The sequence below is a fragment of the Mesocricetus auratus genome, unplaced genomic scaffold (genome assembly GCF_017639785.1).
Source record: "Mesocricetus auratus isolate SY011 unplaced genomic scaffold, BCM_Maur_2.0 Super-Scaffold_100027, whole genome shotgun sequence".
In the NCBI taxonomy this organism is placed as follows: Eukaryota; Metazoa; Chordata; class Mammalia; order Rodentia; family Cricetidae; genus Mesocricetus; species Mesocricetus auratus.
In genome coordinates, this window is record NW_024429208.1 from 10,327,727 (window position 1) to 10,352,186 (window position 24,460).

General features: G+C 45.5%; 1 protein-coding gene across 2 annotated transcripts in view; it reads right to left on the reverse strand.

The window, feature by feature from the left end:
• Positions 1-23,078, reverse strand: part of LOC101841340 (V-set pre-B cell surrogate light chain 3) — a 35,583-nt gene extending 12,505 nt beyond the window's left edge. The window contains exons 1-10 of one of the 2 annotated variants that reach the window (XM_040732423.1): positions 22,868-23,078; positions 21,598-21,669; positions 18,461-18,565; positions 17,976-18,035; positions 12,984-13,088; positions 11,534-11,639; positions 10,291-10,371; positions 4,914-5,134; positions 3,761-3,896; positions 384-491 (exon numbers count right to left, since the gene is read on the reverse strand). In XM_040732423.1, the coding sequence (XP_040588357.1) occupies positions 384-491; positions 3,761-3,896; positions 4,914-5,134; positions 10,291-10,371; positions 11,534-11,639; positions 12,984-13,088; positions 17,976-18,035; positions 18,461-18,565; positions 21,598-21,669; positions 22,868-22,996 (1,123 nt within the window). In that variant the 5' untranslated portion in view covers positions 22,997-23,078. The remainder of the gene's footprint in view (positions 1-383; positions 492-3,760; positions 3,897-4,913; positions 5,135-10,290; positions 10,372-11,533; positions 11,640-12,983; positions 13,089-17,975; positions 18,036-18,460; positions 18,566-21,597; positions 21,670-22,867) is intronic. The other variant, XM_040732424.1, reaches the window with a different exon arrangement.
• Positions 23,079-24,460: the final 1,382 nt, after the last annotated feature.

Below are 24,460 nucleotides of genomic sequence, written 5' to 3' on the forward strand. Positions count from 1 at the left end.
ACTGCCTGGCTCTTTAACGTCACTGTATGACAGGCAATTTGAGGACCGCACCATTCTCGCTGATGTTTGCACTCTAGGGCTTACAACAATGCCTTACAGTGCGGGGAGCCAATATTCTGAATAAACGAGTGGGTGACATAAATAACGCCCCGTGTGTGCAGGTTGTGCCTCCATGAGGATGTACACTCCCAGTATGGAAAGGAGAGAGAGGGTCAAGGCCTAGGTGCCTACCAGAGTAAGCAAAGCTTGTTCCAGTGCTAACCACTCCCAACACCCAGATTGCCATTCCATGCACAATGACGGGCAGGCTGGTAAGGAAGCCACTCCTCATCCTCACTCCAGAGGGAGTCATGTAGCTCTTGGTAGAAAGGCCCATTTCTTACCAGAAGGCACCACTCCTATCACCAGCACTGGGTAAGCCAGGACACTACAGCCAGTTTGTCTGCCACAGAACTTCTGACATTCTGAAGGTACAACGCATGCCACTTGGTCTGTAGTGAGAAGGAATGCTCACATCAACATCGTAGTTCTAGTGCTCTCAGATCTGAGCTGGGGGGATGGGGGTGGGTGGGCAGCGGATTAGGGACCACGTGTGTAAGGGCAGATGTCGGATTCCTGGTCCATTGGAGATTTATCCAACTCATGATCCTTCCACATAGGAATAAAGAGCTGGGACTCAGGATCCTAGAAGTCAAATGACTTGATCCTCCTCCTGACCCAAGGGCAAGTCATGGGACATCTACAAGACTTGCTGGAGAGACCGCTCAGTGGTTAAGAGCCCTGGCAGCTCTTCCAGAGTTCAATTCCCAGCTACCACATGGTGCCTCGCAACCATCTGTAATGAGATCTGGAGTCCTCTTCTGGCGTGCAAGCATACACACAGGCAGAACACTGTATATATAATAAATAAAAAATTTTTTTGCAATTTTTTTTTGGTTTTCTATGGCTTTGGAGGCTGTCCTGGAACTAGCTCTGGTAGACCAGGCTGGTCTCAAACTCACAGAGATCCGCCTGCCTCTGTCTCCTGAGTGCTGGGATTAAAGGCATGCACCACCAACACACAGCTTTTTACAAATGTTTTTTAAAAGATCCCAATGAAGTGTTAAGGAAGTCTGTGGACCATCCACCATGTACTAACAATGGAACCACCCAGAAACTCATTACCTTTGCCCCAAGATGGGGGCATAATTCACCATAATAAACTGGACTCCAAGTCTTGGAGAGGAGAGGGGTCAATTTTCTAATTTATCAAAAAGAAACATCTATGAGATCTAATGACACTGCTTGATTACTGAAGAACACGTAGAGAAATGTTGTGGTTTCTATTAAAGCCGGGGAAAAAATGGACACAGGAAGGGGCAGACCGAGTGGGGGGGGCGGAGTGAGAGATGGCCACTGCTCATGTTACTTGGTGCTAAAAATTATTTTGCATTCCTTTGGCCTTGTCAAAAGCTCTTAGCAGCACACAGTCCTAGAAGCCACACACTCTACGTGGGCTGCTAGACTTTTGTGAACATAACTGGGAAGAGAGAGCCTCATTTTTTTTATTTGTTTGTTTGTTTTTTGTTTTCGAGACAGGGTTTCTCTGTGGCTTTGGAGACTGTTCTGGAAGTAGCTCCTGTAGACCAGGCTGGCCTCGAACTCACAGAGATCCACCTGCCTCTGCCTCCTGAGTGCTGGGACTAAAGGCGTGCACCACCAATGCCTGGCAAGAGCCTCAATTTTAAAAAAACGACCCCATCATATTGACCCCTAGGCAAATCTGTGAAGTGTTTTCTTAATTAATGATTGATGGGGTGGACCTAGTCCACTCTGGGCGGTGTCACCCCTGGGCATGGGGGTTTCTGGGTTGCGTACGAAAGCAGGCTAAGCTAACTCATGAGGAATGAGTCAGTAAGCAGTGGCTGTCCTCCATGACCTCTGCATCAGATCCTGCCTCTACATTCCTGCCTTGAGTCCCTCCCTAAAGTCCCTCGGTAATGGACAAGTATCTGGAAGTATAAGGTGATAAGCCCTTTCCTCCCTCGAGTGGCTTTAGCCATGTGTTTTATCAGCAACAGAAACTTAGCCAGGATACTACTCTTGTGACTATACATACCAGGCTCGTAACTGTTCCCTTACCTAATGAATAAGTAGACTCTCTGCCTGAGAGACAGGTTGAGCTAGCCAAATGCCGTTGATATGTGTGGTGATACCTTTCTTGCACAAATAAAGCCTGTTTGGGGTCTTATAGTAGCCGCTATAGCCAGTGCTATGCGACTTACTGAGGAGTAAGCAATTAATGATTTTAGGTCTGTTTGTCGCAAGCAGATAGAGCTAGTTATAATTATGCCTCATAGTGAGAGAAGGATAAATGAGTAGGTCATAGTTTTTGTTATAGGGTCCAAGATAATAGATATTTGTATTATTCTGTAACCCCTAATTTTAGTAGAATTGCTTCAAGCACTATTGATCCTGCAATAGGGGCTTCTACATGGGCTTTGGGAGTTATAGATGGACCCCATAGAGGGGTATCTTAATTATAAATGTTGTTATACATGCTAGTCATAGAATGTAATTAGATCATGTTAGGTCTAATGTTATATTATTAATGGAAAGAAGTATAATGTTTAGTGTTCCTTGTGTATTTTGAATCAAGATAAAGGCAATTAGGAGAGGAATAGAAGCAATAAGAGTGTAAAATAAAAAATGTAGTCCTGTGTTTAGCCATTCTGTTTGATTGCCTCATCAAGTAATAATAGTAAGTGCTAGAATAAGAGTAGCTTCAAATAAAATATAAAATGTGATTAATTCACTTGCTGAAAATGTTATGATTAGAAGAATTTGTAGAGTTACAAGCATAGAAATATAAAGTTTTTGTTAAAATTGGTTTCTTTGGTAATATGATTTTGACTGGCTCGAGTTTGAGGGGTAGAAGTCAGATGATGAGTATTGTAAGGGGTTAGGGTTAGGGTTACAGGAAGTCGCTCTCTTCTCTGCTGAGACGCTTAGGAGGTAAGGTGTGCTGTGACTTGCTCCTTCTCTCTGATCTCTCAGCATTTCCCTCTATATCTGACTCTGGCCTTTGATTATCTAGACCAATTAAGGGCTCCTTTTACAGATACGGGGGTGAAACACATTATGGAATTCTGATCACTCATTAGGAGGAGTGGGAGATTTGTTAACAGCTTTTAGTAGAAAGAATGAGGGCCGGGGCTGGAGAGATGGCTCAGAGGTTAAGAGCACTGACTGCTCTTCCAGAGGTCCTGAGTTCGATTCCCAGCAACCACATGATGGCTCACAACCATCCGTAATGAGATCTGGTGCCCTCATCTGACCTGCAGGGATACATGTAGACACAATACTATATACATAATAAATAAAAATTAAAAAAAAAAGAATGAGGGCCCTTCTCCAAGTCTTTTTCTCCACATCAGCCTCTTGCAAAATGTCTCGTGAGTTCAGCAAGTACTCTAAATGCTCAGTCTAGGCCTGTGAGAAACTACATCAAAGAGATCCTTGCACAGTGCCTGAGGCAGATGGCATACAGTCTGTGAAGTGACAGAGCAACCCAAATTCCTGAAGACTGTCCCAAAGCTGTGGCTGGGCCTCTGCAGGGGAGGAACATGACTGTCTCATGGTGGAGGGATGCTTCGATCTGTTCTTACCCTTATCACCTTGGAATTGAGGCAATTCCAGTAACTAATATTCCATGGGAGATCCAGTACTTCAAAAATATACCCCAGATCTCTAAGACAGCGTGTCAGGGTCAAGAATTCACCTGGGAACAAGATGCGGCTGATCATCCCTGGCATCACCATGAGGAACATGGGCAGCAGCTTCAGGTACCCATATAAGAGGCAGCCACCTTTCATGTGAAGTCTGCTCTTTCCTGCTAGGAACCTCTGGACAGAAACCTGCCAGGGAAAGACAAGTGGGTGGAGTCAGAACAGGTAAGATACTTGTGTCTGATGCAACAGCAGGATGTGTATTCTGGTGGGTTTGCTAAGATGGTCAACATGCATTCATACATCTTTGGACCATCCAGGGTTAGAGAGACATAGGTATGAAAGATGACAGTAATCTATAAGAAAGAAATTCCCCCAACCTTTAAAGTACATGAAAATTTCATATAAAGCTAAAGTCTCTGTGGTGGTTTGAAAGATAATGGCCCCCAAAAGGAGATGTGACCTTGATGGATTAGGTGGGGACTTACTGGAGGAAGTATGTCACTGTGGGAGCAGACTTTGAGGTCTCCTATGCTCAAGATGCTGCCCAGTGTTACCGACCACTTCCTGTTGCCTGGGAGATGTAGGACTCTCAGCTACCCTCCAGCACCACGCCTGCCTGCACGCTACCATGTTCCCCCATGATGGTATGAACTGAACCTCTGAAACTGTAGGCTGCCCCAATTAAATGTTTTCTTTTATAAGAGTTGCCATGGGGGGGTGTGGCTGGAGAGATGGCTTAGTGGATAAGAGCACTGACTGCCATTCCAGAGGACCTAGGTTCAAGTCCCAGCACCTACATGGTAGCTAACAACTGTATATAACTCCAAGATCTGAAACCCTTACACAGACATGCATACAGTTAAAACATCAATGCAAGTAAAGTAAAAATAAATAAATTATTAAAAAAAAAAGAATTGCCTTGGGCATGGTGTCTCTTCACAGCCTAACTAAGACAGAATTTGGTACCAGGGACTGGTTATAATTTAGACAGTCTCCAAACACAAAAGCTAGAGAATAGTTCAAAAAAGGTATTATCAGGGTTAAAGTGTTATAAGCATTAAAACAAAGAAAAGTTTCACTGTTTATATCAACTGGGTGGGGGGGGTGTTATTGAGGCAACAAATACAAATTAGAAGGCCAACCATGCGCAAGTCACAGTGGCCTCTATCTACAGGGACATCAAAGGACCTTGCATTTAATTACCTGATCAGCACACCCATAGAACAAAGAGACAGTAGTAGCACCTAAGACGAGTCCAGGCCAGGGGATGTCCCCAGAGACGGCACTTCGGAAGATGTGGAAAGCATCTGGACGAGGCATGTAGCATTGTGTCTTGGCAGTCCAGTTTCCCTCTTGGGTCTTACTTGGGATGGCTTGGAAGTACTTTTTCACCAGTCCCCGATATCCTCCAACTTCACGGAAGACTTTAAAACAAACAAACAAACAAAAGCCGTTATATTTATCAGTTCCTTGGAGAGCACAGTAAACAAGGCAACTAAGAAACCAAGACTGAAAGTAAGACCCAGTGTGGCCTGCTGGCTCTCACCAGAATATGCGACAGAGTAACACACAATCAGTACTCTTCATGTGTGCAAGAGAAGACTAACCCTTCTAGGGAAAAGAAATTCAGTGGACACTGAGTTTCATGCCTAGAACCCCACCCCCTCTAGTCTGGTTTCAGAATCCCTTTTTCCAAGGTGTGTATGCTTTAAGTAGAATGAGTCAATATTCCCTTTTCCAGTCTTCTGGGGGACCCTGGCTTACTGACATTCCCTGTCTCCTGATTAACAACCAGTAAGTGAAGACTACACTTGAGCCCCCTGCTGGATCGCACAGAATATGTTCTAGAATTCTACTTTAAGTGTACTGTTTATTCCCACTGGGTTCCACTTAGTGCAACGTCTTGGAGGTCTTTTGTCTACATGGTCCCTCGATACAGACATGCCCACTGGTAATCTGCTCCTGAAATAGAGGCTAAAAGTACTTTTTAAAAAATTTTTTTGAGACAAGGTTTCTGTGTGTAACAGTCCTGGCTGTCCTGGAACTCACTTTGTAGACCACCCTGGCCTCAAACTCACTGAGATCTGCCTGCCTCTGCCTCCCAAGGGCTGGGATTAAAGGTGTGCACCACCACTGCCCAGAAAAAGTACTTATTTCACACCAGTTTTTAACTAAAATTCTATCATAAATTATCTAAAGAGGACTGGAGAGACAACTTAGCAGTTAAGAGTACTGTATGCTCTTCAGAGGACCAGGGTTCAATTTTCAGCACCCACATGGCAGATGGCAACTGCCTGTAACTCCAGTTCAGAGAATCTGACACCTTCACACCAATGTACATAAAATAAATTTAAATTATTTTTTAAAATTATCTAAAGAATCTTGACTTTAAAATAGATTAATATTTTTTCCTTAGATGCTAACAAAATGTTGCACATCCTAGTTAAACTTTCCTTCAGAACTTATGTCCTAGGTAGTATAAGATCTTAACATTAAAGTAGTTATATTCTAGTAGATTTAATTTAATAGATAAATTATATCTATTGAAACATCTACTGTGTTTTAACTATGTTTTCTTTTCTGTTGGATTGTAAAAGCATACTCCCCTGAAATAGACTCTGTTTTTACATGAATTAAGATCTGTAAACTGGGCGGTGGTGGCACATGCCTTTAATCCCAGCACTCAGGAGGCAGAGGAAGGCAGTTCTCTGTGAGTTGGAGACCAGCCTGGTCTACAAGAGCTAGTTCCAGGACAGCCTCCAAAACTACAGAGAAACCCTGTCTGGAAAAACTAAAAACAAAACAAAACAAAAGATTTGTAAATAATATTAGTCAATGAAAGAGTATAAAATTAATAAAAGATATCATAGCATTTACAGAAAGTAAACTCATGTCCAATAACAAAAGATAAAATGCAAAATTATAACAAGCAATTTATAGCAAGATATGAGAAGAAATAGAAGGTAATAAATTTGAACTAAAAATGTGAGATTCACAATATAAATTACACTAGAATCCCTTAGATGAGGACTAGAGAGATGGCTCAGTAGATAAGAGTGTTTCTTGTGCATGCAGCAGCTCCCAGCACCCACGGGAGAAGCCAGCTGCGTACCTTTGTCTTTTTGAAGTTCTGGGATGGTTTCCATTGCCTTTCTGGGGGTATCTTGCCATTATTTTTTTAATTTATTTAACTTTATTGTATGTGTTGGTGTGAAGGTATCAGATCCCCTGGAACTGGATACGGACAGTTGTGAGCTGTCATGTGGGTGTTGGGACTTGAACTCCGGGTCCTCTGGAAGAACAGCCAGTTCTCTTAAGTGCTGAGCCATCTCTCCAGCCCCTATCTTGCCATTCTTGTCGTTGTTGTGGTCCATACCCATTATAGCTGGGTAGTGTGGGAACACAGCCGAAAGAAGGACCTATGGTGACCGATGCCTTGGGGACCTGAGAGAGGCCCCAGGGAAAAGGGCAAGAGGGCCTTTTACAAACTCAGATGTGTTTTGTTCCCTGGATTATTCTTGGATGTGATTTCATGCCTTTTGTACGAACATTTACATTCGATTTATAAGACGTGTTTATTCCTGTTCAATGTCTGAACAAAGCTATAGAACCCAATCTGGTCAGTGAGCTCTGAATCTAGAGATGGCCTCCTGCCTTGCTTTCATACTTTCCCAGATATAATCTATTGTATGAGTCAGGCAATTGTTTTTAAACTGGTCTGTCCTGAGAAAGTTCTGGGAAAGGGTTGCTCTGTCAATATTTAGTATGTGTTTACTGATGTTTATTTAAATGTTTTTCTGAACTCAAGCAATCTTCCTTGGATCATTGCACACTGAAACTGAAGTAAGTTTCAGGTCCTCGGATCCCAGGTCTAAGGGTTTGGCCTGGTCTGGATCTCACAGATAGTGTAGAGGTCATTCAGACTATTTACCACTGCTGGTGCTGGCAGTGAGAGCTTGGGGTAGCCACTGGCTATCAGGGTCATTTAGTTTACTAGCTACCTCCAGCCCTGGTTGTAGCAACTTGCTATGGCTTAGTCCAACAGATAACACAAATCACCAGGCTGTTAATCTCTCCCGGTTCTCAGCTTTCTGGATGGAAGAGCAGGTTTTTTATGTTCCCAACGGGAAGACAATCCTGTGTGCTTGACATTCCTATTTTCTCTGGAGATCTGTGGGCGTCTATGCTCCCAATGGACACACCTATGAGCAACCCCTAAACCTAAGGCTCAAGGAACATCTCAGAAGGAGGGAAGAGAGGTTGAAGGAGCCCAAAGACCTCAACGCCCTCTGAGAGAGAGTGTCTTCTACATATGGCAAGGAAGCGGCTCCCACCCACGCAATCTCAACAGTCCGGCCACCTAAACACCAGCTGGCATGCCCGAGGATGTGGGAAATGAGACTAATTCACCTCCTAACCCTGCTCAGCCAGCACCCGATGCTTTAAGACTTCAAGAATTGTCTTCATCTAATAGGCTGAGAGACAATCTTGTTTCTCAGTTTTGTTTGACTTTTCCATTTCAAAGGTCAAAGTTCCACCTCTAGATGAAGGGCTACAGGCAATTAATGGATGCTGAGAGAGGGGGAGTCAGTCTACTCCAAGCACAAGCCCCCTGGTAGACTATCCAGTCCTACTCAGTCAGTCATAAACACATATGCATATGATAACACTCATATGGATACACATTTACAAATGGACGCATGTAAGAATAATAATTAAAGAATAAGAGGTCGTGAGCTTGAGAAGGCATGGCAAAATAATAAACAAAAGTTGTAAGAGGCGGGTGTGGCCATGTGACCCCAACACCGTAAGGTGTGTAGATAAGAGGATTTCTAGGGCTTGCTGTCTGGATAGCCTAGGTGGAGGGAGTTAGAGTTGGGAATCCTACCGCAAGGAAAAAGAGCAGAGAGTGCGAGAGCAGAACAGCAGACATCCCCCTCCCTCTCCCCACACCCATGCACATGCGCACATACCACACACAGCCTGCTGCTCTTAGCCTGAAAGAACACATTCACTTCATTCCTACAGCGCCCCTCGACATCATGCGCTGAAAGAAACTTATGGAAAGAAATAGAGGAAGGTATGGGGGAAAACCTGTTACAATTCAAAGGTCACTCATGATATGAAGGTCCCAGACCCTCACCCAGTCCCCTGCTTTGGCAGCCATGACAGGCTGCAGAAAAGATCTTGGAAGATGTAGGGTCCTGACTCAGTGGGATGTGCTGAGCCCCCACCCCAATACACACACACACACACAGACACACACACACAGACACACACACACACAGACACACACACACACAGACACACACACAGAGACACACACAGAGACACAGACACACACACACACACACACACACACACACAGACGCACACACAGACACACACCTTGCCTGACCTTGCCCTTGCCCTAAATACTGGGAATAAACCACCAGATCCCCTCCCTGTGGTAAGGAACCAGTCAGAAGTCAGCAGGCAGGTTTTGGATGTGCTTTACTGATAACAGGGGAACACAGTAGGTAGCAATGCCCTCGGATGGCCTCCAGGCATAGCAACCTTTCTGCAGCTGCAGCTGACCAATCATCTCAGGACAGGTTCCCCTAGCCCAGAGATGCACCAGTCCTGAGACTATTACTATGCAACTAGCAGGCCCCCAGACACCCCCCTTGTCCTACCCCCAATATATGCCCTGCCCCACTGCTGCTGGGGTCCCTCCTGCTCCACCCACTGTGTTGGAGTAGGAGGACCCGAGTTAACTTGTAAATTAAAAAGACTCTTTGCGCTGGGCAGTGGTGGCGCACGCCTTTAATCCCAGCACTCGGGAGGCAGAGGCAGGCGGATCTCTGTGAGTTCGAGGCTGGGCTGGACCGATAGCCTCCAAAACAATACAGAGAAACCCTGTATCGAAAAAAAAAAAAGACTCTTTGCTTTTGCATGGGATGTGGTCTCTTGGTGGTTTGGGGGGTTCAGAGTCTGGGCACAACAGATATACAGCATAAACAAAGTAGGAACCAAAAGGCTGACAACCTGTGTGTCTCCAAACAGCTTACAGGTAATATTAAATAGTGAGACGTCCAGCGTCTTCTCTCTGAAGCTGGGCAAAGACAAGGATCCGCCTGCCACTGTCACTCTGCTGCACCCTACGCATTGGCTACGATTTCCACTCTGGATTAGTAAATACTTAGTTCTTCAGGCTGTACTTTCTGTAAAGGCCACTTTGTGTGAGGGCCAGACCTTTCGGATGGGGTGTGTGTACTTCACTGGTGAAGCAATCATGGCGGTCTAGTTACAACGTGGAATGCTGTGCGATTGTGATTTGCCTGTGTAGAATCTCGCTGCTGGGAACCGATGGATCCTCTGCTGACCTCGACAGACAGACAGATTTGAGTTGGCTTCCAACTGGGGAACAAGGACAACACATGAGCTGGCGAGGAGCGCCCTGGACGACACACTGGAGGTTTCACCGGCATTTTGTCACTTGGCTCCCCTTGCCGGCAGTGAGGTTGCCTTCAGAGCTCTCAGCATGGCCCTCATGTAACCCTAGATTCAAAGATGCCACCTCTGTGGCCCACTTACTCACCATAACACATTAACAAGACTGAGCCCACAATCATAATACCAGCTTGTAAGTTCTCTACGTAGGCCACAGCCGTCAGGCCACCTGAAGAGGAAGGAGAAATGAAAGGAGTCACATGAGCTTAAGCTTACAGCCGCCTGCTCCGTGTGCCCCTCCCCTCCCCCACAGCCGCCTGCTCCGTGTGCCCTCCCCACACCCGACCTCCTTTCAGATTCTCATCCATTTGCATATCCGCTTTGCCTAACACGCCCTGTGTTCTCTCTTTACTGTTCTTCACCGGCTTTTGTAGGATTCTTTTTTTTTTTTCAGTTTTGCCAATTTTGTTGAGCCAATAAAACTCCAACTAACAACAAGGAGGTAAATTCTGAAGTTATAAGCGTGATATCGTGTAAGAAGACACATTATTCTGTAATAAATTTTCTAAGATGCCATGGAAGTGCAGGTATGAACTGCTAACATGTCAGTGCGTGTTCGTTTGTTTCAGGTGTGTTTGTCCCTTCTTTGTATGCTCACATGACACTCCCCATCCTCATACAACAACAGAAGACATATCAAAGTGGTAGTGTTTTGGCTTCCTATGTCCCAATTTTTCTTTGTTCTCCAGGCTTTTCCATTTTCCTAATCAAATGTGTTCTCTTTTCATCCCAGAAACTCAGTCTGGAATCAGTCATCAGTACTGTCCCTGGTCTCTGCCAGATTCCCTGAGTCCCGCCCAGTTTTAACCACCCAGACTGTCTCCAAGCATCACCCGATATCACCGGGAAGAAAAATCCAATTTAGACTCCTCACCACTATGAGCAACATCCTGACAACTTCTGTCCCTCGGATTAGCTCTACTTGACCTCTGGTCACACTATGAGTAGAAGAAAATGAGGGATGAGAGCCCCTACCCTAGGCAGAGAATCTATGAGAACGACCTTTCTCACAGATCCGTCTGAAGGCTTGGCCAGGAGGCCCCCTCGAGCCCCTGCTTCCCCCCCCCCCCCGCCCCCTCCCTCGTTCATCTTGTGTCCTCCCACTCTGCTACCTGGCAACCCACAGTGTCAGGCTCCATTTTGCCGTAAACATGATCACTGCTGACTTATCACTCTTCTAAGAGATTGTTTCCAACCCAAGGTGATCCCTGCTGGTACCTCTGCCTCCACCATATTTCCTGGGATCCACAGACTTTGGGAAATCTCAGTTCCTAGGACTCCTCTGGGAGTTTACGTCAGTGTAAATTCGTGTGTGCTCGGAGCTCCCTCACCTGTGATGGTATACATGCCCGTAATGGTCAGCACAACCAGCATCGTCTGGTAAATATCTGTGTCCCAGACCATTTTCAAGAACATGGCACCAAAGCCGATCTCCATCTGAAATGGGCACAAGGTTGGCAGCTGAGGCTTCATGGGCAGCAGGACCAGCAGCCCCCCCCCAGAAAGAAATGGGACTGGAAGCCACTCTGGCCACCACTGGACACCGAGAGAGATCTCCCCAAATTTTGTGCTCTCTGAGCTCAACCACAGTTAGTACCTCCAAGGGCATGGGTTAACCCAAGGCACCTAGTTAACATAGCCTAGTCTACTCTGCTCCGGAGCCTCTGAATGGGGGTTATGCTCAGAGAGGTTGTTGCATATGGTTCTGCAACTAGGGAAAGACCATGGGCTTTTTTTTTTTTTTTTTTGTAAGCATTTGTTCCAGAAAACACCTTTTGTGTTATCTTTACCGGAGACTTTTAATTCTATGTGCTTTTAGAACACTACCAAGTTCATTTGAACCCATATATTTAACAAGCTCTGGGATTGGCAACCTTTTTGTTCAAGACTACACAATAAATATTACAGGTTTTGAAGGCTGTCCACCACACTGACTCTAGCTTTTTTTCTTAAGATTTTATTTATTATGTACACAGTGTTTTTGCCTGCGTGTATGCCCTTATGCCAGAAGAGGGCACCAGATCTCATTATAGATAGCTTTGAGCCACCATGTGGTTGCTGGGAATTGAACTCAGGACCTTTGGAAGAACAGCCAGTGCTCTTAACCTCTGAGCCATCTCTCCAGCCCCCTGACTCTAGCTTTTATAACCCTGTAAATTAGGTATGAAAACGAGTCTTAGCTCATCCCACTGGCCTGGCCTGATGACCAGATTTGACAACCCCTGGCTGAGCCGACACTGATGTTGAAGCACCCGCACGTAACTTACTACGTGGCTGACCTCCCAAGTCAGGGATAAAATGGGCAGACATCCATCCAACCATTTATTCCCCACAAACGATTACTGAGGCCCCACAATGCTGCAGTATTCAGAAGACATGAGGACTGGCTAAGCCCAGCTTCTGTCCTCACTGGGCTTACATTGAATGAAGACACTATGTGGGCCTTTCTCGTTTTTTTTTTAAATGTCACTCATTTGGTTAGTGAAAACCATCTCTGCTGTGCCGTATGTGCAAAACAGGCTCTGGGAGGGTGGGGGGTGGGGGCTGCGGTAAAGACACCAGAAAAGACTCACAGTCTCAGCTCACTTGAATGGAAGCGGAGAAGACACATAGTGAGCACCAACGAATGGCTTCCACACCATGGTACTCGTTACAAAGAAAATAACAAAGAGACACACGCTAGAGGCAATGGGCACATCCACTCGGAGGAAGAAGAGTGTCACTTTGGAGAGGCATTCCAATGGCATGCCTGGTTGGTCCCCACCATGTGCAAGAACTCACCGAGGTCCTGCTGAAGATGTAGAGGAGTAAGAAGAAGCAAGAGGAGCACAGCTGAATCCGGAGGCTGCCAAACCTCTTCCGCAGGTACTCTGGCAACGTCACCACCTGCACAAGCCACAGACAAGTCACTGTCAGAGAGTGTGTGGCAAGAGGCAGGTCACCGGATGACCCTTCCTCACAGGGTCTATGTCACAGAGATGCTGCTGCCAGATGGTATCCCAGAGATAGCCCAGGGATACAAGATGTGGGGGCGCATCATGCCTGGTACCAGTCGAGATGGGGAACCGTAAAAACGGAGACAGGACAGTGATCTTCCAGCTGCTTGGATCCCAGGCTCTGCCTGATCTCAGGAATGCAGAATGAAACCCAGTAAACTGATAGTGTGCAATAATGATAAGTTACTCATTATGGAACGAAGGGAAGTGCTTTGTCAAACATGGCTGGCAGGAGATTGAACCTGACGATGTAGTCAGCTTTCAGCCACCTCTGTGTGAACACTCTGGTCACATGACAGCGTCCCAAAGCGTCCTGTTTTCTCCAGAAGTGTGTGCCATGAGCACAGGGACTGAGCTCTCAGTGCTCACAATGCCCCTTGACCCCAACGGTCCTTGGCTCAAGGGAAGTGAATTAGCTCAAGGATATTGCTTCACTCTGTCCTGGCCAATACACAGTTCTGGTCTGCCTACTTACATGTGTCTATTGTGAACTCCCACTCAGACGCCACCTGCTCCACAAAGAATTCTTCACGGGGACCAGAGCACCTGCAGGCTTCCTTCTCTTGGCCCTCTCTTGGCTCCATATCATACTCGGCCATATGTCAATCATTCTCCCAGCAAAGTTCTAAACTGCCCAAGCTGTTTCTGAGTTGATGTCTGGACTTCCATAACAAGTGGGGACAGTTTAGAGCAGTGGTTCTCACCCTTCCTAACGCTGTGACCCTTTAATACAGTTCCTCATGTCGTGGTGGCCCCCAATCATAAAATTGGTTTTGTCACTATTTCTTCACTGAAACTTTGCTACTGTTATGAATCGTAATGTAAATCTCCATTTTCTGATGGTTTTCCACAACCCCTATAAAACAGCTGTTCCCCCAGGGTCGAGACCCACAGGTTGAGAAACGCTGGTTTAGGTGCCTTAAACCACAGGTTAGCTATTGCCACTTGTAGAGGTTACACGTTCAAGGATTCAGAAGGTCTGCCTCCTTCCCAGGGCTGAGAAGCATTTGTCCAGATCATGCTGGTAGACTTGTCAAAGATGCACTGTGTGGCCCTGCAGTAATCTAGTGTGTTCTATAGAGTACGTCACAGTATGTGCTTCTAGTGTGTTCTATAGGGTACGTACGTCACAGTATGTGCTTCTATTTGCCTCTTAGCTATCCCAGTGGACGCTGTCGACATTTCTAAAAGTCTTCTGTTTTATGATGTTCTGACATCTTTAAAAGAAACTTTTCTAAAATATGGGAATTTAAAAAGAAAAAAGAAATCTTTCTAAGGGCTGGAGAGATGGCTCCGGTGGCTGAGAGCACTTGTTGCTCTTCAGAGGACCTGGGTTCAGTTCCCAATATCAACATGGCAGCTCACAGCCATCTGGAACTCTGGTTCCAGGGGATCCAATGCCTTCTTCTGGCCTCTTTGGGCACCAGGCACACATGTGGCATACATACATACATATAGGCAAAACACTCAAACACATAAAACAAAACGAAGCATGAAAATAAAAAGAATTGTTTTTACATCTTTCTGGTTGGGAAGAACTGCCCTTCTCAAGACCAGCCAATCCCCACAGGTAACAGAGGCCCAGGCTAGATCCTTAGCATTGACACCAGGTTAACCAGTTCAGAGCTGGCCTCCTCCACCCAGCCTGTGCACCAGGAGACAATAGTCCTCTGCTGTAATCTTCTCAGGACCAACACAAGCCTTTTGGAGTTGGTCAAACAGGCAGTCCAAAGCTGCGGATTCTGCTCTGCCTTGCCTTTCCCGTGGAACCCTAACAAAGGCCTGACCTCATCCCATCTTCTGCTTCCTAATGACGTCTCTTCCACGTGGTTCTGTGTAGCAGATTTTCTCTGGGCCCCTCCTATCTCTGGGCCCCTCCTTCGGGTGTATATAGCACACCTTGTTTTTCTTGGTCCTCTCTTGTTTTTCCTCATGTGGCTGAAACCCACTGACCACCTCAGGAGAGACTAGGAGGAGGAGTCGGAAGTTGTACTTGGTTTTAAGATAGCATTTGTTGTAATTAAGGATAAAAATCTTATGAGGCTATTTGCATTTGGAGAGGTGGTGTTTTGTTTTGTTCTGAAACATTAATTCTAACCTTTTTATTATAGAGTTTTAAGAGTCTTTCAAAAAGGATATTTTGGCTTCCTGTGGACCCCCTCACCCCACCTCTCTAGCCCATTCCTATATCTTTACGTCAGCTGCCAATACCTAGAAACACTTGCTACCTAGGACCCATGAGGTCAGCCTGAAGATGGACTCAGGTATTTCCACTGTCCTTGTTCTCTGTCACAATCTTTCCACTCTCTTCCTGTAGCAGACTGCTTACAGGGACCTCTCCTCCTCATTCTTTGGTGACTCCCCTAAACTTTTTCTCACCCCGATGGGCACAGCACACACATGGTACACATACATACATACAGCCAAAACACCCATATGAATAAAATAAAACAATTAAAGAGCAACAACAAAAAAGAAAAGACTATATACCATAGCCAAACCTATGGGACATGATGAAGGAGGTTCTAAAGGCAAGTTCAAAGTTTAAAAAAATAAAAATAAATAAATTGAGGAGATCTCACATTAGCAACTTAACAGCATACCTGAAGCTCTGAAACAAAAAGAGGAGTATACAGCAAGAAATAAATTCAGGACTTAAATAGATAAAAGGAATTTTTAAAAAACACAAAGAATCAAGGAAATGAAGAGTTAGTTCTCTGGGAAAAATCAATAAGATTGGTAAACCCTTAGTCAAATTAACTAAATAATGGAAAGAGAAGATTCAAATTAATAAAATTACAGACAAAAGGGGGACATAACAGTAGACAATGAGGAAGCCCAGAGAAACATAAGGATATACTTTCAGAATGTATGCTCCACCTAACTGGAAAATCTAAAAGAATTGCATATATATATATATATCGATATATATGACTTACCAAAGTTAAATCAAGATCAAAAAAGCAACTTAAACAAGCCGCAAATCCCTAGTGAAATAGAAGCAGTAATTAAAAGTCTCCCCACCAAAAAAAAAAAGAAAGAAAGAAAGAAAGAAAGAAAACAACCAGGGCCAAATGGGTTCAGGGCAGAATTCTACCAGACCTTCAAGGAAGAACTAAGGCCAATACTGTTCAAATTACTCTGCAAAACAGAGACAGAAGGAGTATTACCTCACTCTTCTTCTTTTTTTTTTTTTAGAAGCATGACAGGCTTCCAAAAAGAGGGCCTGTTTACTTTTCTTTTCCTTAAATATCCCACCTGTGCTAATCTCCCTGTCCCCGCCCTTTTTTTAAATTTTTATTTATTTTTAAATTTAAGTTAGAAACAGGTTGCTTCGCCGGGCGGTGGTGGCACATGCCTTTAATCCCAGCACTCGGGAGGCAGAGGCAGGCGGATCTCTGTGAGTTCGAGGCTAGGCTGGACCGACAGCCTCCAACATAATACAGAGAAACCCTGTCTCGTAAAACCAAAAAAAAAAAGAAAAGAAAAGAAAAGAAAAGAAAAGAAACAGGCTGCTTCAGAGGTTAATTCCAAGTCCCTCTCCCTTTCCCTCCCCTCCTCCCGTGCCCTCCCACCAACCCCCCAGTATCCCCTCATTTCCCCAGGGAGGGTGAGGCCCTCCATGGGGTGTCCATAGTCTGTCATTTCATCCAGGGCAGGGCCTAGGCCCTTCCCCTACCTCACTCTTCTTATGAGGTCTATTGCCCTGATACCTAAACCACACAAAGACCCAACAAAGAAAGAAAATTACAAAGCAATTTCCTTTATGAACATAGATGCAAAATTTCTCAAAAATACTTGCAAATCAAATCCAAAACTCTTGTAAAAAGGAGGTTATGTAATACAATCAAATTGGCTTCATCCCAAAGATGCATGGATGGCTCAGCATACAGAAATCAATCCACCACATAAATAGACTGAAAAAAAATGATCATCTTCCTAGATGTAGCATTTTTTTTTTTTTGGTTTTACGAGACAGGGTCTCTCTGTATTGCTTTGGAGGCTGTCGGTCCAGCCCGGCCTTGAACTCACAGAGAGCCTGCCTCTGCCTCCCAAGTGCTGGGATTAAAGGCGTGCACCACCACCGCCCGGCTAGATGTAGCCTTTGACAAAACCTAATATCCCTTCATGATACAAGTACTGGAGAGATTAGGTATACAAGGGACACATCTGAGCATAATAAAAGTGATTTACAGCAAGCCACAGCCAACATCAACCTCAACAGAGAGAAACTCAAAGCATTTCCACTCAATCAGGAACAAGAGAAGAATGTCCACTCTCTCCATACCTATTTAATATAGTACTTGAAGTCTTTTTTTTTTTTTTTTTGGTTTTTCAAGACAGGGTTTCTCTGTATTGTTTTGGAGGCTGTCCTGGAACTCGCTCTGTAGACCAGGCTGGCCTTGAACTCACAGAGATCTGCCTGCCTCTACCTCCCGAGTGCTGGGATTAAAGGCGTACCAACGCCCGGCTAGTACTTGAAGTCTTAACTAGAGCAATAAGACAACTGAAGGAGATCAAGGCCCTTTATTTGAAGATGGTATGATTTTATACAACATAATAACCCTCAAGACTACACCAGGAGACTTCTACAGCTGATAAACACTGTCTGTCTACCCAAAATGGAATGGTATATTTTAGTATCTGCAGATTAGGGAAGTTGGTGTCAGGATCAAAAGACGGACAGTATAATCTGTCCTTCAGAATGCTTTTACTACACATGCAATATTTTTTTAAAACATCATGAACTATAGAGTAACTTATAATGGGTACTTACCTCAGCCTTGCTATAGATAGGAACAAATATCCAACCAAGGACAAAGAACATAAAGATAGTCTGAAACCAAGAAAAAGCAGAAGAATTAAGTCATGGGCCCATGTGGATCAAGTTCCTAAAAAGAGATGCAGGTTCAGTTACTGTCTACAGATGTCAGTGAACACACACACACACACACACACACACACACACACACACACACACACACACACGGATGCTAATGTGATTTTCTCCCTACCTGGCTGATCTAACAGTTCTTGGCTCACTGCATTCCCTATGGATATTTCCATACATGCTTTCTAACTCTTGACTTACTAACGAGAGTGGAAAACAGCATAACCCTTCTGAAAAACCAAAGACTTGACGCCCTCCATCTCTGCTTTCCAAGACGTCTCTAACAGTCACTCGAGGCTGAGAGCAAGCTTTTGTGTTTGTGAGTCTTCTTTGGACACTGGTCATGTATGTGGCCAGGAGATATTACTTACATTCCACTCAAAGGCCCCAACAGCAATTCCTGAAGCTGCACCTATCTCGGCCAGGCCCATAAAGTGGCCACTGCTGATATTTGCAGAATAATTGGAGATGCCCATCTGAAAATCAGAGGATGAAACTGTGTCAGAGTCCTTGTCACACAACAACAATTCATGTGAGAGTGGGCTCAGTCATAGAGCACTTGCCTAGTGTCTTAGTTAGGGTTCCTATTGATGTGACCAAACGCCATGACCAAAAGCAAGTTGGGGAGGAAAGGGTTTATTTGGCTTACACTTCCACATTGTAGATCATCACTGAAGGGAGTCAGGACAGGGACTAAAAGAGGACAGGAACCTGGAGGCTGGAGCTGATGCAGAGGCCATGGAGGGGTGCTGCTTACTGGCCTGCTCCCCATGGCTTGCTCAGCCTGCTTTTTTTTTTTTTTTGGTTTTTCCAGACAGGGTTTCTCTGTGACTTTGGAAGCTGTCCTGGAACTAGCTCTTGTAGACCAGGCTGGTCTCAAACTCACAGAGATCCACCTGCCTCTGCCTCCCAGTGCTGAGTGCTGGGATTAAAGGCATGTGCCACCACTGCCTGGCTCAGCCTGCTTTCTTATAGAACCCAGGGTCACCAACCCAGACGTGGCCCCACCCACAATGGGCTGGGTCCTCCCTCATCGATTACTAATTAAGAAAGTGCTCTGCAGACTTGCTTAAAGCCCTTATGGAGGCCTTTTGTCCACTGAGGCTCCCCCCTCTCTGATGACTCTAGCTTGTGAAGTTTCAGAGGGAAATTTGAAAGTCCCTCAAGGATTCTATTAGGCCGGTTGTGTGATATTTTGAACCAAGAATCTGTGGTATCCGGTTACTAGAAGAGTCAGCTGCAGTTGACAGGAGACTTGTCACATTGCTGGGATGCTTGATGCTGGTGAAAAATCGGCTTCGTTAAGTGAGTGCAGCATCATGATGAGGTTGGGGGACATCCTGGCATACATGTGACCTTGTCTCAAAACAAATAAGTAATGTTCAAAATGTGCAAATCTACTGTCTCTGACATTTTCTCCAAAAGGGTTATTCCTTGGGCAGAATTTCTATGCCCAAACTCACTCTGTAGCTGAGGATGGCCTTGAACTTCTGATCTTCTTGCTTCCCCATCCAAGTTCTGGGATAAAATCTGGGTTTGCACAGGCTAGGTGTACTGACTGGTTTTGTGTGTCAACTTGACACAAGCTAGAGTCATCAGAGAGGAAGGGGCCTCAGTTGAGGAAATGCATTTTCTAGCTATAATGCATTTTCTCAATTTTAGTGATCAATTGGGGAGGATCAAGCCCATGGCGGGTGGGGCCATCCCTGGGCTGGTGGTCCTGAGTTCTGTAAGAAAGCAGGTTGAGAAAGCCATGAGGAGCCAGTAAGCAGCATCCCTCCATGGCCTCTGCATCAGCTCTGGCTCCCAGGTTCCTGTCCTCTTTTAGTCCCTGTCCTGACTTCCTTCGGTGATGAACTATGACGTGGAAGTGTAAGCCAAATAGATCCTTCCCTCCCCAAATTGCTTTTGGTCATGGTGTGTCATCACAGCAATAGTAACCCTAGGACAACCTGGAACCAACCAGAAGGAAAGTGGCTGGTTGTTACCATTGAGGGACTTTTCTCCTCAGATTAGTTAAGGCAGGAAGTGTGACAGGCACCTTCCGGTGGCAGCTCAGGCGATAGGACATAGAAGAGGGAACACTTTGCTGCCTGCTTGCCCTCACCCCCTCTGGCAAGTCCTATTGCTACAGCCGTCTGTTAGAGCCATTTTTGGGATTCCAACGTGGACGGAAGACCAGGAGCTCTACAAGAATCCTCGAGGCCTTCAGCACCAGATTGGGACTACTGAGACCTCCAGTTTCAAGGACTGAGACACTTCTGGATTCTCAGACTCTCCAGAGTGAGACAGCCATTGCTGGACTACCTCATGTCAGCCTATCTAATAAATCATACATACATACATACATATATACATACATACATACATACATATCCGTTCTGTTCTTTTAGAGAGAGAACCTTACAAGCACAATAGTCAAAACACTGTTCAGCACACAGACAATGATTCTACTTTCTACATCTCCTTCCATCAAGCACCAAGCTACGCTGTACCTCTAGCTTTGGTATGTGTTGTTCCCTCTGCTCAGAACGCCCCACACTCCGTCTGCCTGGAAAAGGCTCCCTCCACCTCAAACCCGGTGCGCATGACTCTGCCTTTGGAAGATCCTTTTCTGTGTTGCTAAACACACGGGCCCAAGTTTAGCTTTTGTCGATAGACTTATTTACTATAACGCACTGTAAGTAGTTTAAATATGAACATTGCACTGGTGGTGGCTCAATGGTTAGAGGGTTTGCTGCAAAATCTAGGTGCTGAGTTCAAACCTCAACGACTGCACAGAACAGGTGTGGCTGCTGTGTGTCTCTAACCCAGCACTCTGGGGAGCAGAGACAGGAGAATGCCCGGGAGCTCACTAACTGCCTGCCTAGCTCCAGGTTCAGTGAGAGACCCTGTGTCAAGGGAGTGAGGCAAAGCAGGAGGCTCCGGTCCTTCTCTGGCCTATGCATACGCACAGGTACTCACACCTGCACACCCACGCACAGTCAGAAGGGTTACGATTCAGCCTGCTTCCGTTCTGCGCTTTCATGTGACAGAGTTAGGAAGGAAAATATGTAGACATTCAATAAGTCGTCAATTAAACACAACTGGTATTTATTACACCAATTGTTACCCAGCACTCAGGAGGCTAAAGCATGAAGATCGTGAGTTCAAAGCCAGCCTGGGCTACACAGCAAGACTGTGTGGAAGAAGGAGGAGGAGGAAGAGGAGGACGAGGAGGAAGTGGAAAGTCCTGATTTAGCAACTTAAAGTTATTTTGAGCTTCAGACATATAAGTTAAAATAATAGATAAGCCAGCACAGGCTGGGTAGTGGTGTAAGCCTTTAATCCCAGCACTGAGGAGGCAGAGGAAGGTGGATCTCTGAGATCAGTCTGGTCTAAAGAATGAGTTCCAGGACAGCCAGGGCTACACAGAGAAACCCTGTCTTAAAACAAACAAACAAACAAACCAAAAGTCAAGGCAACACAGAAAGCCCCCAAGCAAACATCCACAGAAAAGACCACTCACCAACCACCATGACAGATTTTGGCCAGCCAGGAAGAAGTCTTTTACCGTCCCACGGCTACTTGACAGCACAGCCTGAAACAGAAACACTCTGGTAGAATGCCATTCGTAGTGAAGAGCTGGGTGGTGTACGTTGGTCTGACTATTCTGGTTTACTGGTTCTCAAGTCATGGCCAGACATTGGCCCCAGGTAAGGCCAAGAGTAATCTGGGGTGTGGGGAGGATTCCTACTAATAGCCCTGAAGGAAGGACAGCAGACTAAGGATTCCCGGAACCTGGAAACACACTGTCCATGGCTGAAGCCAGTAAAGACAGATAGTGTTTGCTATGGATGTGCACTAGGGATTCCCCTCCCTGTTTGGACAGACTCTGTGCTCTCATCCCTTGGTGTTGGTGGGGAATTAGTTCCAGGAGCCCTTGGGAATGTGAAAATCCCAGGAAGCTCAAGTCCGTCCCATGACCAACAGCTCTAGGTTTGTATCCGAGCTCCACTATCTTCCGCTTCTTCCTTAAACTTTCAGAATCTCGGGCTGGAGAGATGGCTCAGAGGTTAAGAGCACTGACTGCTCTTCCAGAGGTCCTGAGTTCAATTCCCAGCAACCACATGGTGGCTGACAACCATCTACAATTCAATTTGGTGTATATATAATAAATAAATAAATCTTTAAAAAAAAACTTTTGGAATCTCAGTTCAAGTCACAGTAGAGTCCAGCCTTGGTGTGCGTGGAGCTTAGTTCCTAGAGGCTTCGAGCTCAAATCTCTTTTATAAAAAGTCATATAATATTTGTTTGATATAACCTCTCTAGTACATCCTTTCCTATTCTTCATATTGCCTCTAGAGCATAAATTGGGCATTATGATACTTCATTACTGTAAATAACCCTAGGTTTCCAGTACAAATGAAAGAAAATCTCCAATACTTTCAGCGGGGTTGGCTAGATCTGCAGATGGGGAGCTCCTGGAGAGAGACTTCAGGGTGTTATAGCAGCATGTCTGTATCAGTTGCTGTCATCACCATGACTCTCACGGGAACTTTCAAAATACCACTAAGGTTTGGGGTTCTACGCAGCAGGGGCAGGCAAATTTAGTTACTTGACTTACTTCGCAGGGGGAACGCGGGAGACGGGGGGGGTATAGGACATAAGAAGGGATAATGGACCAAGTGCTGATGCTTGGTTGGAAGGGTGGGGAGGGGCTAGGCAAAGGGTGGCCAGGGCCATGCCCTCTGGAGCGCCGGGATGCGAGGTATCTTCGGAAAGTGGTCATGTCGTACCCACAGCCCGAAGACCAGGACCAGTAAGAGATACGAAATCATCACCAGGGTGTCCGTGGTGCTGTGGATTCTTAAGGCCATGGTGCTATGATTCCTGGTGAAGCCACTGTAGTTCTCCGGGGGGTCCATGGCAGCGTTTCTGAGCCAGGTAAGCACTGGCAGCAAGAACGCGGTAACGGTTCTGGACCCAGCTCCACCCTGGTTCGCAAGGCATCCTGGGAAGAGCCACCGAACGGCCTTGGTGGCTTCCAGGAGGCTCTGTGGCCTGATTCTTCCCAAGCATAGACTTCCCTTTCTTTTATTCTTGGTCGGGGTAAACGCGCGCGCACACAAAGAGGAGGAGGAGAGAGAGAAAGGGAGACAGAGACTGAGAGGAGGGGGGAACGACCCTTTTTGGCGGCTGCCGGGTCGGTCCCCAATGCTGTCCCTCCATTAGCCACAAGCAGTTATCTTTGACTAAATTTGGGCTCAGGTGGAACTAAGCAGGGTCATTAATGGTCATTCTGGGGCAGAGACCGAAACTAGTAGCAGCACTTTTTTTTTTTTTTTCGAGACAGGGTTTCTCTGTATTGTTTTGGACGCTGTCCTGGAACTCGCTCTGTAGACCAGGCTGACCTAGAACTCACAGAGATCTGCCTGCCTCTGCCTTCCGAGCGCTGGAACTAAAGGCGTGCGCCACCAACGCCCGGCTCATCACTCCTATCTTAAAAAACAATGTTTATAGTTTGATCTTAGTGGATTTTTTCATTAATTTTAATTAAAATACCGTATCAAAATGATATCTACCTTAATTTTTTTGTTGGTTTTTTGTTGTTGGTTTTTTTTTTTTTGGTACTTACTTCAGCTCACTTCATAGCTCTGGGTGGCAAGGCTGATCACAGGAACTTTTCAGTTTTGTGCAATTCAACCTGCTACATTATTTATTTTCTCTGTATGGGTATTTTGCCTATACTTATGTCCTGTGTACCACGGGCATGCCTTGTGCTCTCGGAGGCCAGGAGATGGTGCCTGATCCCCCTAGAACTGGAATTACAGATGGTGGTGGGCCACCTTGTGAGTGCTGGGAATTAAACCTAGGTTCTCTGACCAGACAATGCTCTTAACCACTGAGCTATCTCTCCAATCCTTGTAGATCAACTTTAAATTATTTTTAAAGAAAAAAAATCCTTACTTCTTTCTGTGTGGGGGGAGGGGTAGGTACTGGAATGGAACCCAGGACCTGGTGCATGCTAACCAAGGACTCTACCTTAAACTATATCGCAAACTGATATGCTCAGCTCTGTTTTTATTGGTGCACGTCTTTGTTAACTGTTACTCTAGCCTTGATGGGTGAAGGGGAAGGAGAATGGATAGGGAAGGAGGACAGATTTGGGAGGAGTTGGGAAAGGGAATAGGAACAAAACAAATTGTATGGAACTCGAAGAACTAATAGAAGTGGAGAGCAGCTTGCTTTAGTAAATCTCGTGATTATCTTGTTCTCTGCGTCAGATATGAAAGGAATGATGGGTTTCTGATTGGCTTTTAAAAGGCCCTCCTTACCTTGTCATAGACCCAGACTGTTTGATTATTGCGAGAACCAAGGGGATTAACATA